Source organism: Liolophura sinensis, chromosome 8 (genome assembly GCF_032854445.1).
Source record: "Liolophura sinensis isolate JHLJ2023 chromosome 8, CUHK_Ljap_v2, whole genome shotgun sequence".
Taxonomy (NCBI): domain Eukaryota; kingdom Metazoa; phylum Mollusca; class Polyplacophora; order Chitonida; family Chitonidae; genus Liolophura; species Liolophura sinensis.
In genome coordinates, this window is record NC_088302.1 from 10,813,349 (window position 1) to 10,830,077 (window position 16,729).

Below are 16,729 nucleotides of genomic sequence, written 5' to 3' on the forward strand. Positions count from 1 at the left end.
TTCAGCAGTTTACGTTGAGCCCGTTTACGGCGACGTGCCCTAGCCCTACTGTACGACAGTGACACCCGCTTAAGCCCAGATTTGCCCTCCTCCCAGAATTCAGCAGCGGACCTAAAAGAATCCCTCTCTGACATCCAAGCAGCAAAATAATCTCGCATGTTCTTGTGAAACTCTTCGTCATTCAAAAGGCTGACGTTGAGTTTCCAGAACCCCGGACCTTTCTCTACCCAATCCCCTGAATCAAATTTGGCTGTGACCATAGTACGATCAGACATGGCAGTGGGTTCATGACCTGCATGAACCAGATGTCCAAGGAGATCCTTGCTACAATACACTCTATCCAGACGCGAAGAGTGCGCACCAGTTGGCGAGGTCCAAGTGTATTCATGGGCATCAGGGTGAAGGAACCTAAAAGTATCCGACAGAGAATATGTTTTTATCAAAGTTGTCAAGGGAGTAGTAGACGAATCAGAAGCTACCGCGGCCGTGCTTCGCCTATCTATTAGGGGATCTAAGACGCAATTGAAATCGCCGGCCAGGAAGACGTTGGCGTTTGAATCACCCAGAACACCTTCTAGACCTTGGAAAAACCGACAACGGCCAGGAACATATGTTGGTGCTTGTACGGCGACAAACGTAAACTCAAAGCCTGAATACTCCGCCTCAACCTTGACCCAACGACCACCGGGATCAGTGACAGATGACACTATGGTCCCCGAGGCGAGGAAAGAAGCAAGAAACACAATAGCCGTGCCCGCTCTATGATTCGAGCCGGAGGAGAAAAAGACTTTCCCTTTCACAGCTGTTTCAATTGACGTCAGTAAAATGCGTCTCCTGTAGAAAAGCAACATCTGCTTTTAATGACCTGAAGGTATGGCCAAGGGAAAATTGCTTCCAGTCCGAAAGCAAACCCTGACAATTTAGTGAGACAACATTCAGAGCCATTATGGATCTATTTAAGTTTTGTTTTTCTCGACTTCTTGTACAGGGCAGCCTTGCGTGCAGCAAAGTCCTCCTGGGACAGGTAAATTACTTTCCTCTGTTTCAAGAGAAATTGACTTTCTCAATTTTTGAGTCGCGGCGCATGGTCCGATAATGGACTCCTAAAGAAGTGGAGACAGGGACTAAAACCTCGCCTTGATCGTTAGCGTATGCCGGCATTGACTCGTCTAGGTCTTCTCCCGGAACTGAATCCTCCATTTCCAACGTCCGTGTCGTCCATGGGTAACCGATCCAGAGGCTTCAATGCCGCTAACTTGGACTTTTGGGTGTCTACAAAAATGGCCTCTAAAGCAGTGCTCCATAAGGACTCATTTACATCTTGTTTTGCAATTGGCTGGGAAAAGGTAAATGACTGACTCCACAAGTCTTGTGAAGAGTCTTGCTCGGGAAACCAACGGTTCAGTGAAACCCAACGATGCTTCCTCCTGTTTGACCTGGCTACAAACTGATGAAGTACCATCATCTGCATTTTTGTCCACATCATTTTCCTCCTCTTTACCCCCTTCCTTCCTATCACCCTCCAGCCCATCCTTACCATTATCCATAGCATCTTTATCATTCCAGTCCTCTGCCGCATTCAACTCATTTTTATCATCATTACCCACTACATCATTGCTACTCTCCTGTCCACCATCCGTATCCCCATTCATCATTTCACAATCATCCTCAGCCTCATTACTATCATCCGTGTCATCATCACTGTCATCCTTTCCGTCATTATCTCCCTGCTCATTGTCATGATCATCATTATTTCATATCCTCGTCGTCCTTATTACCATTATCATCCATCACAACTGCGATGTCATCTTCATCTCCACTACTTGTCCCATTGTCGCTACTCTCAGTGTCCAGATCTTGAGGACAATTCTTTTGGAAATGACCTTCTTGCTTGCAAATCAAACATTTGTTTTTCAGTGGGCAGTCATTTTTGAGGTTATCTGTCGCCTGGCACAGGTAACAAGCTCGCACCTGCCCTCTGTACCAGACTGGTAACCGAAAAGATGCTCCCACCCATATGGCTTCAGGAATGGTGGACGAAATGTTGCTCATCCATACTCTCCTAACCCCATTTTGCAAGGTTCTGTCGAACAGGTAGCATTCTCGTTCGACAGAGTGCACCGTTCCAAACTGTTTGAGAGCAGCCCCTATCCGTTCATCCGGAATCTCATAGGGGCTCTTCACCTTCACCAAAGTTCTGGATTGTTCAACTTCATAAACCGGACAGTTTACTCCATTAAGCACCAGATCTTCATTAAGTAATTTTTGCTTGGCCTCCTCATTGGCGACAATGACATTCCACAGATCCCCAGTAACGTTGACCAAACCCCTCAACACTCCGCTGCCGATGCGTTCCTGCAACCCATGATAAACGTCAATCGCTTTTACATTGCCTTTAATTGGGCAATTTAAGGCTAAGAGGCCTTTTAATGCGGAAAGCCATTCTGGTAGTAAAAAAAAAAAAAAAAAACCCGCCCAAAGGAGCTACCTGGCTGACACGTCCAACTGTGTGGACGGCCAGTCAGGTACTGCACTGCGTTCCCAACCCCTTGACTGATCAACTGTCAAGTGACAGTGGCGAACACGAATTTGTTGCCTGTTAGTGACACAAGCCTTTGTGTGCCCTGCTAGCCCGGGATGAATGGAGCTCGACCGGGCCAGCTGACCTTGTTCACTGTCCTATGCTGAACCTGTATAGGCCTCCAACACAGGCCACGACAACTGGTGCCTGAGCCAAGCCGCGCGGGCTGGCCCACCGGCCACGCCGACCAAACACCAAAACGTCAAAAAACTGGTCAAAAATGGAATTTCTGACTGCAAACTATATCAATCGACAGCTCGTGACAAGAAAAATCTGTGAGTATCAGAAACACACAAGAAATCACTGGAAATCCAGAGAACTGAAAACTGACAGATGAAGCGATCTGACAACACGTCTGACCTCCAAAGCTCTATCTATCGACCTTTTTTTTTGGTACACCACAGCAAACTCGGCTGTGAGAGATATATCACACCTTAAAACATATACCTACGCCTATCGACAGGTCCAGCCTATCGTATTGCAACTATAACGCTGCAACCGCCATGTAGATAGAAACAGAAACGGGGGATTTCAAAACAATTAAACAATTTTAGAACAACTGGGCAATTGTAAAACAACTAACTGAGCAACTAAAGGCGCACGCCAATTTCGCCATCCCGAATAATGGCCAGCACGCCATTCCTACACCTGGCCGACTCAAAATCAAAGAGATTCCCATGCCTTTTATGTGGTTCAAACTGTGTCAACAAATGCACGCACAAAGTCCTCTTGAAAAGGGTCACGATAAGATCGGCGTGATTCTTAACGCCATCGTGTGCAATAACACAGCACCGATGTTTCCAGATGGTGCCGATGCTGAGGACGACCAGCTCTCTCAGAACCAATCTCTCCGATTTGGGATGTCTGGAAAGAACACCACCGAAAGAACATCCTTCAGCACCAGCACCAATGGGCGCATAAGATAACCCGTCATTAAGGTCTCTAACGACTTCCAGGCTTTGCCAACTACAGGACATTCCCACAGCAGGTGCAACAATGCCTCGGGTTGTAGCGAGCACAGGTGACAATCAGCTGATGCAGACAGCCCTGCTCTCATTAACGCCGATCCAACCCACCACTGGCGATGTCACAACTATACAGCTTCTTTGCTCTTGGTGTTCACATTGGATGCTCACAAACTTGGAAATAAATGAACCCACGAGTTGGGTTTCTTTCCCAACTGCCCCCAACGCTGAATGCCTTCAGGTGCTAGAATCCTTTAAAACACCATCAAGGGCTAGGAAAACTCTAGGACATATGTTGACCCATTTAAGGCAACGAACTTGAACTCGAAATCAGAGTGCTCGGCTTCAATCTCGCCACAAAGTACATCAAGGGATAGCTTCTTACAAGAGGATCTATGAATACCAAAAGTATGCAAAAGAAAACACTCAAATTCTAGAGTTATCAAGTAAAACAGACGGAACGATCTGACAACATGTCCGACCTTAAGCTCTATCTATTTACTGTTGCTTGTATATCCGTCCTCAAGAGTAAATACATGGATATGACTATAACATTCAGCACACTATGATGTCTCAGTTATATTTTTTCACATTCACATTTCACGGTCAGGAATTAATCTGCTGAATTTAAAACTCTTCAACTATACAATGAGTGGGCCTCCGAGGCCAAGGGGCTTAGCACGACAGCGCGTCGCAATGGCCCAGGAGCTTCTCACCAATGCGGTCGCTTTGAGTCCAGCTCATGCTGGATTACTCTCCAGTCGTACGTGGGAAGGTCTGCCAACAACCTGCGGGTGGTTGTGGGTTTCCCGCGGGCTTTTTGTCCGGTTTCCCCCACCATAATGATGGCTGCCTTCGTTTAAGTGAAATAAATGAATAAATTATACGATGACCTGAAAAAAGTAAAAAAAAATTATTTCCATCTTATATCTACTTGAGCTTCATGTCTCTGTTGCACCTCATTTTTTACATAGATTGATTCTTTCAATGTCAAGGTTGACGTTAATTAGACATCTCATTCATCCTTAAAAGAACATCGTTTGACCTTGAAGCAACGCCCTGTATAAGTGTAAATATATAGGCCAATGTGACATTGTGTTCGCAACACATTTCGTGTCATGCTAGTCCTTACCGACACTAAGTTTACAGAATATTTTATACATACGACATCAGTACCATCACAACTGAACGCATATGGATTCTTACTGAGGGATTCTTCTTCCCAACTGCGTTTGAAATCGACACTTGTTATAACAAAGCTGCTTCCCCTTAATTACGTTGCTATTTAATACACGCAGTCATCGCCCGGCGCTTGAATCCAGGTGGACAACTACATGTCATTGGATATATGTTACATTTGATATATTAGAAGGTGGGAGGAAGGGTGGTAGGAGAGGGAGGCGGGTGGGGGGGGGGGGGGGGGAGAGGATAGGCTAAAGGATTTTACCATAGTTCATTCGGACGTTATCTAACCAGCCAAACGCAAGTTACTTTCACATGTTTGGTAGATATATAAATCAAAATTTCAGCTAGAATTCTCACGAGGCCATAGAATACGCCATATTACTGAAACAGGAAACACGATATCGCGTCACTCGTACATCACGCTATGACTAAACGGCAATACAGGTTTCAGGTGACGTCACCGGGTATAGCTGCATTCTCGGGTTATAGATATAAGTTGTGCATGATTGATCAAAATTTATAACATGACAGTGTTTTCGATTTTCTCAATGTGGGGGATTTTGCTTACCTCGAACTGCGATACTGCGGTGATGCAACGTAAAAAGAATTAAAACTTTACATGAGACACTTTAATTATGCATTTGTTCAGGTCTTTTCTTTTCCTTTGAAGTGTAAATTAACCTTTGAGGATATGCAATAACAAGTCTTGCCCTCTCTCAGATTTCCTTATTAATTTAATGCCAACTTACTCGTTAAATCCCATTTGCCTGCATACAACTTTGGCATTCAATAAACTAAAAGTTTCCCCGCAGATTGTCCCCCATTCTCCGTTCCTCAGCATCTCCAGTCTCCCACGTCTCTCGTCCGGCCCTCCTGTCAGGCGTAAACTTAAGTCACGTGATTCTGAAGCTGGGCCTGACTCGAAGTAATAAAAAAAGCAATCAGATTTTGAAAGAAGGAATAAATTATAATGGCTTTACTCCATTTAGGAGATTGGGATAAGTAACTATTTGATGAAGGCCAAGCATCTTCCTTAAGGTCCAGATGTTACTAAGGCATTACTCCAGAAGATTTGCCATCATATGGTAATTTTATCAGTTTTGTGGGTAGATAAACCGGAATATCAAGGAAACACAACCGATCTAGACGATGACCTTTGCAACGTGTGATATAAAGATATGGCTCCGCACATCGTATTTGTGAAAGATAAATGGTTTTCAATGAAGGCTAAACTGCACAAACAACCACACGAGCTTCGTCGGCAACTAATAGGAAACTCATAGAAATCCACACATTCCTTGCCAAAAGCTTGGATTGAACCGTATATATCTCGTGTATCCCAAACAGCGATTGCTTGAGAGGCATGCGTCTTCAACGCTAGGCCATGACCTGATCCCCTTTGTCTGTAAAGGTTCGAGCTAATGAAAGGACAGTATATTGTTGAACAACAGAAGACAACTCCCACTGCCACCTACGATCCATGCGGTTTTGTAAACATTTGTTGAGTTGTGGGTCGCATGAGGAATCATACAAGTTCCGCAAACTGAGCCAAACTGCGTGTTCCCGTGGGATTTGCTATCATTATCTAACCAGGGAACATAGCATCTTCAATTTAGGAATACGTGTACGTCAGTCTATGGAGACCAATCGGCAAAACACAAATACGTACAGATATATCAGGAGTTCAACTTATTTTTGGACTACACAGTTCTCCTCAAGTTCTCAACTATAATAGCAATATAAGACTCCTTGAAAAAGTCCTCGAATTATTGTGTACACAATGTTCATACCGATACATACACCCTTCAACACAGCTGGTCCCATTCGTTTAAATGAAATAGTTTATAGTAGGGCGTAAAACAAAAATATATAAACAAACAAATAAGTAATTAAATTACAGTAGGGGTACTCCGCAGATACATAAACTACTTCTGTATACACTACTTAGCGTTGTATATCACACTAAACATATAAGCACTCTCCTAATCAGGGCATACTTACAATAGATAAACAGAGTTGTGTTCGTTGTGCACTCTGACCCGAGGCTAAAAGTACAGGTTCTGTGATATGGACATTCCGCATTCACAGATGGTGTGTCTGGGGACAGAGGCTGACCATACTCTGCCTCAGCGTATGATCTGTTGAATGAAAAACATAAAACGATATCAAGTCAAAGAAATGAAACATATGCAAAACTTGCGCCCAGATCCGGTTTATTTTTGTACAACTAGACATATATCACATTTATAAAATAAAATGCGAACAAAATTTTACCTGACGCAAACAACATTTTAAGCAGACATAGCATGAAAAGCGTCTACCGAGCCGAAAACAGGAATCATTAAAATACGAAAAACTTCAACATAAATCGGGCTGGTTTTCATCCCGAACTTTCGATCGGAAATTTAGATTAAAATCAGGGAAAATCTGGAGGAGTTATACACATATATGAAGAATGGAAAGCAAACCACCAGTCAGATAATCGGGAAAAGCTAAATATGCAAAACTTATGCATCAATCCAGCTGGTTTTCAAACTTGGCCAAAAAATGAACGAAAACTATTAAATAAATCGGATAATATTTGAAGCAGTTATTGCACATTTCAAACTTAATCCGAGGTAATAAAAAATTAACCAGCACACAAAATTTTACAAAACATAACAATAAGCAGTTATTACACAGAAATCAATAAAAAAATGGGAATAACGGAATCAACTAAATATGCAGAACTTATGCATGGATCGGGCTCATTTTCCATTCTGATATAAGGGCCCACATGAACAATGTAGGTTATGAGTTTTCGTGATTTTCCTCAAACCAGTTTTGAGGATATCAGCAAATTACATGAAACTTGCCCATGTCCTCTCAGAATCAAGGTAATGTTTATATAGGCATATTTATGTAAGATTCGAACTGGTTTTCAACATTAGACTGCGGTTACAGGATAAAACCCTGCGCTCAGTAATTTATAAACATCTGGCAATATTCAAAGCAGTAATTGCACTGAAATCATAAATTTATTAAATGTACAAATTTGCATGAATCTGATTAGTTTTCGTACATGACCTGGGGGCTTGCTTAGTCATTATAACTTGACATTTTCATGATTTTCCACTGCTCCAACGACCCACAGAAAAAGCCATGGCTATTACATAAAACCATATTTTTATCAAACAAGGTTTTAAACAAGAACCGTTAATTGTGTGGAATCAAAAACTCACACAGTCAGCCCAAGTCTAGTCTGGCAAATCCAGTTGGCAATCTTCTGTTCCTTGTCACCAAAAAACAATCTCTCACTGTAGCAAACCGGATACCACGTAGGATCCGACGAGGACATGCGTACCTCGACCTGCCCCCATCGTTCTTTCAGCCCATGAACTCTCATCAATTGATCCGCAGACTGGTGAAGGACAACCGCGTTCGAAAAATCCGCATGAGCTGTGCGGTCAAGCAAAAGTTAAGATGTTACTGTGTTTGTAAACAATGCACAACAATCAGCTGTCAAGGAGCACCACAGTCATCACGAATAGTTCATTTTTATACAATTACCTATGGGAAAGCTTTCAGTTCAAAAATGTTTGTAATGCTGATTAAAATAATTGTAAAAAAGACAAAATATACTCACTAGATGATAACACATCGCTAATTTTCACTTTCAAATATAGATCAAGCCATTATTGTAAAATAATTCGAAAAATTTTTAAATTTACTTCAACAGATTAAATTTTAAAATGCAGATTAAATCGCTTCACACCTTAAAATCAAAAACAAAACATTTAAAATGTTTATAACAGTCGTTATACAACACAAGAGTGTCATTACTTTAACATACACATCTCATTAACGGACGAATATGCTTGCTGTTATATGAATGAGTTGGTACACCTAAATTAAAACTTCTAGCAAAAAAACTATTGATCATAGCACTGAAAATGTGTAGGGTTACAAGTTGGTACACATTACATATTTCTTGCTGTGATTGTTTTCGATTTCCAAGGTCATTCAAAGTATGTAACGTCAAAACCTGTAAAACTGTGTTTTTGGATTATACATATAAAAATTTAAAACTGACGTCATATTCCACCAATGGCCCGCTTCTAAAATGTTTAAAGGATATGTTTTGTTCAAACTGTATGTAACCGCATATGCCGCTCAAAGGAAGCACATGTTCGACAGGTTTACTAAAACGATTTCTCCAAATGCTCACTTATCTATTTTCCTTCCGCATTGCTCAAAACATATCTCAAATATTTTACTTTTTGGATCAAATGACCTATCTCTTGAAGACAATAAAACCATATTCTGTTCTGTGCACAAATTCATTCAAGATACTCGAAGATTTATCCATCGTACTCACCAAGTAGTTCAAACAAGCTCCTTTTAAGGTACAAAGTGCTAAGACTGAAACCCATTCCTAAATCTGTTATATAATCGGTACTTAATGAAGTATATGAGTGTGTGCAGTATTGGATGCCTATGTGTATTGTACATATTGTAAATATTTTATTCTTCACTATCAAGTTTTGATTATATAAATGTATGATGTATATAAGTTTGAGGAGACCCCCTAGTGACCCATGGGTTGTGGGATATCCTCAGTAAACAAATAAAGAATTAAATTAAATTAACTAATACCGCTCCACATGAATATTAAATTTGGAAGGATTTGTCCATCGGGTCTTGAGAAGACGTTTAAAGGCTTCAAGCTGTAAACTTGAAACCCAAAAAGAAAACACTGAAAAAGAGACGAGTAAGTATTCATTTATAAAGATACTATATATTTTAGTCCAATTATTAATCAGTAACTATATAGGTGAGGTGATATTTGCAGTTTTCTGTGTGACCTCAGTTAAACATGTTAAAAGAAAATGAGGTATACTCAGACTTACCCGTGGTCAACAAGCCTTTGGCGGTAACAAGGGCTGTGAGTACCGCTACCATCAGCCTCACCATTTCTGTACAAAACAATCACATCCCTCTTATTAATATTACAACATGCCAGACGTTTTAAACCTGTTTGTATAAATTGTTTCGGTTAAATACACCAGACATCGCCGTGTAAGATGTTCAGGTGTCTGTAGGCTGATGGTTATTAACCCTTACATCTTCCTGATTTGTGCCATGTTAGAAAAGTAGCCTAATAAATTCGTTCTTTATCTACATACTTTTTCAGGCCATCTTAAGAAATTTTCCACATCCACACTGGCACTCAGGCATATTACCGACCAACTTTCCCGCGTAAGGCATACAAACTTGCACGCCATGATAGTAACAAACCGCACAAATGACTCCATGCACGCGCGATGTCAAAACCACTTATTGTCACCAGAGTGATACGAACATTGACACCCAACATTACAATTAGTATAAATGAAAATTACAGAGACTGTAAAAACGCATAAAACCTTTAAAGAATCCAATAAATAAATAAATACATAAATGTGACGGTCAAACCTTGATAGTTGCCGTTGTAAAGCATTCTAGGAAAATATCAGTTAAGGACTGTCAATGGCCTCAGAATCTAAGAGGTGAGACGGTAAGACGGTAAGACAGTGAGACGGTAAGACGGTAAGACGGTAAGACGATAAGACGGTAAGACGGTAAGACGGTGAGACGATAAGACGGTAAGACGGTAAGACGGTAAGACGGTAAGACGAGAATTTACTCCATAGTTGACGCGTTGAATAGGATCCATAACTAATGTTTTACTAAATTCTTGACTTCGCATATTAAATATGAGTTTGTTACAAAGTAAAGTAACATTTATTTATTGATTTGATTGGTGTTTTATGCCCTACTTAAAAATATTTCACTTATAAGACGGCGGACAGCATTATGGTGAGAGGAAACAGAGCGGAGTACGGTGGAACCCACGACCATCCGCACGCTACTGACAGACCTACTTACAGCCAGAGAGGAAGCCAGCACGAGCTGGACGAACTTACAGCGAGAGGCTCTTGGGTCACTACACCGCGCTGGCGCATTAACCAGCCCGGCCACAGAACCCTCGGTGAGAGCTGTGAAAGCTCTAATAAAAACCCTGACTGGGGAAAATGGTGCGACCATTTCCCAGCTAGCACACTGTCGTCCCTGCTCTGCTCTTACTCTCTATATTGTACGTCTTAATTATACTATAATATCCAAAGAGAATGTCTTGTGTACCAAAACATATCTACGTTAGTAAATTAGACCACAGGGCGCAGATGTTCAAAACTGTTTTAAGAATTAAAACCAGATTTAAGCCAAGTCGTCAGTTTTGTACTTTACCTAAAAATATTGCTTACCATTATATTAAATATGAAATAAAACTGCTATTTTTATAATTTCACTTTATACAACTGCATTGGTTGCTGAATTTTGCTAACATTTTAAAAATATAATACAACTTAACACCAGTATGAGTGAACGCACTTTTGAACAACTGGGCCCAGATCCTTAGCCACATTACACTTGACACATATAAATCTGATTGTTTTTGAATTGTAGATTCCATATACTTTTGTGCCTTTATGTATAGTACATCTGTGTGCCAGCAAATAAGCTGATGGACGGTCGAAGCTCATACATTCAGCGTAATTATCCTTTTCACTTTTGCTGCATTCTGGTGGCCACGCTGGAGAAGGTTAGAATTTTGTCAGGATTTCGGGAGGCCTAAATACAAGAGTTTTTGAAACAAGTATTCGAGAAAAAACTGATGAAAAAGACTTCAAAATTGTGGATACTGGACAATTTTTCCTGTGATATATTATATTGTTTAAATTTTGGCCTTTAATTAATTAAAAGCTAGTAGTTTAACCATTACAATCAGCCATATCTTTACCATGTTTAACTCCACTTGCGGATCACTCTTCGAAAGTGTAAGTTTTGCAGAGAATTTTATGAATCCAAGTCTGTTTTAGAAAAAATATATGTTTTTCAACTTTTATCGTGCGATTTTTTTCCACCCTACCTTCAGCATAGTCTTGTATAAGTAGTCATCTTATGTTATCAGGTTTTGTCATTCTCAAGAGAACGAAAAAAGATCTATTAATATGATGTGTATAAGTCATTAAAATGCTACCTACAGTGATCGGAACAAAACTGTAAATGTGGAAGCGCTAAAGTCTGTATTATATTTACTTTGCTAAAATTAATAGTGCGAGTGTTGTAATTTTCACGGTCGCTGTGAGTTCAATCCAGCTCATGCTGGCTTCCTCTCAGGCCGTACGTGGGAAGGTCTGTCAGCAACCTGCGGATGGCTGTGGGTTTCCGCCGGGCTCTGCCAGGTTTCCTCTCACCATAATATTGGCCGCCGTGGTATAAGTGAAATATTCTTCAGTAGGGCGTAATAAACCAGTCAAATAAAATCAAATAAATCTAATTTTCATATTTTTTACACTGATAGGTGTAAATTTGTCGATCACTCGCGGCATCAGGCATCCATATTTTATAATGCATACAGATATATAGGCCAATGACACCAATGCCATCGCTGTGAGCTCCAGCTCATGCTGGCTCCCTCTCTGGTCTTAAATGAGAAGAGAGAAGATCTGCCTACAACCTGCGACTGGTTATGAGCTTTCCCCGGGCTCTACTCGGTTTTCTTCCAGCCCTCATATAATTGAAATATTCTTGAGTACGGCGTAAAACTCCAGTGCAGACAAATCAAATACTGGAACAGCCGCTATGCTTAATTAGTGCGCAGCGATATACTGTATATAAAGCGAACTTCCGCGATATTTACACGTACATAAAGCCTATTAAACTGCCTGTTAGGTGTGTAGGCGTAAGTGTAATTGTGCATGACGGATACACGCTTAGAAAATTAATCTCTTACATTTAACAGTAAATCTGTTGTCTGAGTGAACCTAGAATGTTTTCTGTTATTACTACACAATATTCTGTCATGTTCAACCATAATATCCTGTTAGTTTAATAGAATCGTTGTGTTCTATTAATAGAATATGTGTTATTTTTAACAGAATAATCTGTTGCAATAACGGATTACATTCATCACTCATCAGATAACAGACTTTCTGTTAATCTGACGGATTATTTCTTTAGTGCAGTTATTAGTGAAATCAGGTCTGCTATATCAGCCCAATTTCATTTCCGTGTACACACTACAAACAGGGCTTTTTTAGACGGACCTGAGAGCTGAATCGCACTAGGGCTTGACAGTCAAGTCTGGGATAGGCAAATCCGGTTACATGCAGAACAATACAATATCGCCTACAAAAATCACAGATGTACACCCTCAGGCGTGTACTCTATAAACCAGTCTGTCAAACTGGCAGAATACTGTATGTACACATGTACGTTTTCTGAGTAACGTCAGAACAAATTATACATGTATGTACGCTTGAGGGTTTAACGTCGTGCTTAACAATTTTGAGTAATACGACGACGAGGGGTGTACTATGTCTTCTTGTGACAGGGCGAGTCCATCCATGTCATGTTATCATGTTGTGTATAGCATAGGGCTGAGCTCTTCTAGCATCACTCGGAAAACACAACATTACAAAAATATTATATCGTTTTTATGGTAAACATGGACTGCTTGGCTAACTTCACTTATAAGTTTATATTGTATGCTGATTATTTTTTTTGTTTCAGGCTCGTAAACTCAACAAACTACGGACATAAGATTATGAAATGAAATTTTAAAATATGCGTCTTATATATACAGTGGCCATTTCGTAATAGTGACGATTCACCTTGCATGGAAAAGAAAGATGCACAGCATAAACGATGGGACCGGGAGTTCTTATTCAGGCAAAAGCGAATTGCGGACATCCTGAGCCCAGTTTCACAAAGAGGCGTAAGACATTTTCTTATCGTACATTTGTCGTACGATATTTTGTTGTATATGTGCGACTATCGTACATGTAGGATATCTTTGTGAAACTGGCTCCAGTACGCTATAAGTCATTTATATAGCTGTTATTTGTGGGCAATATGGTAATACATAAAACAATGGCGTACCTCTTCCAGCACAATGGTGACTCGGGTCAGGAGGTGAATGAAGTTGGTATACGTGACACAGTAAGAGAGTCGGTTATCTACACGGGTACTTCACTTTCTTCCCAGCATGAACTTGATCGCCGTAGTGTAAGTGAACAGTTATTGTACTTTTATCGACAAAGTCTTAGTGGTGCGTTCATTGCATGAACGGTTATCGTAATCGGAGTAAAGAGTCACAATATATTGAGGACCTCTCCGAATAGAAGCATCAGCTTGCCGCTCTTTTCCACGTGAACTGAAGAATCCGTGTTGACGCCGGTTTTGTTCGCTTAGATGTCAACATTGTGTAACGCAGTTCCGGATGTTGTGTATATAACTGTACATACAGCCGAGCCGATACTAGCTTGTGATTTACCGGAATTTTCCGTTACGCACAACGCGTGAATCATCAGTTTAATTATAAAACCAATCCAGCTGTCAATAAGGAGCGGCTGGTTTTTTTCCATGGCTGTCTAAAGATATATTGTACCATACAAGAGTAGACAGAGTACTTGTTTATTTATTTATTTATAGTATTGGGGTTTTACGCCTTACTCTTAAGTATTTCACCTATGTACGAAGGCGGCCAGTAACGTGGCTGGAGGAAATCTGGTAGAGGCTGGAGGAAATCTATGACCATCCACATGTTGCTGGCAGATCTCCACACGTACGACCGCAGAGGAAACAAGAATAAGCTCACAGTGACAACATTGACAAGAGGCTTCCGAGCCGAAGTGCTGCACTAGTAGGATAACCGTGGGGCCACGAAAACCCCTAGTAATGTGTATATATAGGCTTACTATGCGCAGCCGTCACCTGAACGACAAAATGTTTGCCGGTATGCGGACAATATCTAGGTTGGTTTATAAGCAAATAATTGCTATTGGTAATGTTCCCTTCTAAAGTCTGAAAATGAAATATTTGCCATGTTTTTACCACAAAGGTATGAAGCACCCGGATAGAAAATTATCACTTTGTATCGTGCGGTATAGACTTACGGAGAAAGTTTATCACAGCTACATTGTCAAATGACGCCGGAGTCTCAGGGTATAGATGTTTGGAAGAAAATGTGGAACTGAAAATACAAAGATTTATAATAGGCTATGTTCATTGCAACTTCAAAATATGTTATATATACATGTGTGTCTAAATATATACACATGTATGTCGCTCTTTTCATTGTGAAACACAGCTCATGCAGAACTGTTTTAGTTCAGCGGTTGTGTGTTGTAGTCACTAAAACTGTGATGTTCAGTCGAGACATTTGGTCTTAAACAACCAAACTCATTTTACCTAAAATCCGGTTTATTAGTGATTAAGGAATGGTTTATAGCTTTTCTGCGGTGCACAATTTTACCTGAAGTTCACCAATTCATATTGTTATATTCTGAAACAACACAAAATAGGGACCTGTAAGAATATTGCCCATATAGGATAATTTCGGGTCTCGCTGGCACAGTCATCATGAATGATCATTGGTGGCATTGTTATTCAAGTAAGCAGAGAGCACTGCTGTTTTATGATTTAAGAGACTTTACTTTTTAAGGGTTGGGGAACTCTCTGATTTCATAGATACCAAAGGGCGGTTGAAGTTGTTAGGAACACCGTCTGTAAACATTGTACTATACTTTTTTTATTTGTCAGTGTCTGACCTACATATTCCCACTGTGTACGTTATAGCCGGCACTGTAATTCAGTCGAGCGTCGTCGAGGTTTCGGTGTTTATGAATTTAGTGCCATTGTACATAGGGTATACATTCTGGAAACATGTATCGGTGCTGTAAACATGTTCACGATCAAACCATCTAAGATTTTCTGTACTTTAGTCTATAAATATGAGCGACGGAGTTGTGAAGCTTGCAGTCATTTATTCAAGAACATTTGAGAGCAGTCATTTATTCAAGCCCATTTGAGAGCAGTCATTTATTCAAGCCCATTTGAGAGCAGTCATTTATTCAAGCCCATTTGAGAGCAGTCATTTATTCAAGCCCATTTGAGAGCAGTAATATTTACTGTGAAGGATTTTGCTGGGGTTGGAGATATCGGCTTTCAACCATTCGACAGTCGTCATTTCTGTACGCAGTACTTTGTGAGCTTGTACTTCGCCACTTGCTGTTTCTTGAGACGTTATTTTGGAGCTTGTGTCGCTCATTCTCTCTTTGTGCAATTGCGTACATTTCATCCCAGTTTACCCTGAAAGTAACTTTGAGTATCTTCCCGAGGAGTGAAACTTACATCGACAGCTCGGCATCACGGCCTCTACTGTCAAGCGGTCCGCCCTAAGAAGTTACCCATTCACAGGCACTTGGGGAATAAAAGATCGCCAGCGTGCCGCGCCCACTACCGCTTGTCATCCTGTTCATCCGTCGATTGAGGAATTCCTCTCGTCCGTGAATTCTGTGTTAACGTGGACTGACTATCCTTTGAAAGTCGGAATATTCCATCCGGATTTAGACGCTGTCATCTGTCAGATACTATATATTTTGTTACTAGTCATATTGTTTTGTATATTATTGTTGTCAGTTGTTTTATTTGTCTGTTTCTTCCAAATGTATGTATTGAAACGTCTTTCTTATTCAAACGTCTTCGTGTTTCTTCGTTTGATCTTGTGCAAGCCCTATCGCTTATCGGAGAGTCTAACAAGCCAGTTGTTTCTCATCTTTACTCTCCGATAGTGGTACCTTTACAAAGTACCTCAACCCACGATAGGTATCTTGTTTTAAGTGTCAAGATCCTATAATGAAGGTGTTCTCTTGCAACAATCCCATGCCAAGGGCCAATTCCACAAGGCCAATTTTGACTAAAGTCGAAACTTGAAATACGATTGTAGAGTTTATTTTGGGGGCCTGTAAATTACAATTTTGACGGCCTCATCAATGTTATCTTAAGATAAATGTGTGTCAAGAAACTGGGGTGATAAGGAAACTTCACAACACCTGTAAGGCTGGTTAGGGACGTTCACAACACCTGTAGAACTGCTTAGAACGTATTCACAACACCTGTAAGGCTGTTTAGG

General features: G+C 40.6%; 1 protein-coding gene across 1 annotated transcript in view; it reads right to left on the reverse strand.

Moving 5' to 3' along the window:
• Positions 1-13,927, reverse strand: part of LOC135473180 (deleted in malignant brain tumors 1 protein-like) — a 29,270-nt gene extending 15,343 nt beyond the window's left edge. The window contains exons 1-5 of the mRNA XM_064753024.1: positions 13,696-13,927; positions 9,621-9,686; positions 7,953-8,169; positions 6,733-6,869; positions 5,481-5,646 (exon numbers count right to left, since the gene is read on the reverse strand). Of these exons, the coding sequence (XP_064609094.1) occupies positions 5,481-5,646; positions 6,733-6,869; positions 7,953-8,169; positions 9,621-9,684 (584 nt within the window). The 5' untranslated portion in view covers positions 9,685-9,686; positions 13,696-13,927. The remainder of the gene's footprint in view (positions 1-5,480; positions 5,647-6,732; positions 6,870-7,952; positions 8,170-9,620; positions 9,687-13,695) is intronic.
• Between the last annotated feature and the right edge of the window lie 2,802 nt (positions 13,928-16,729).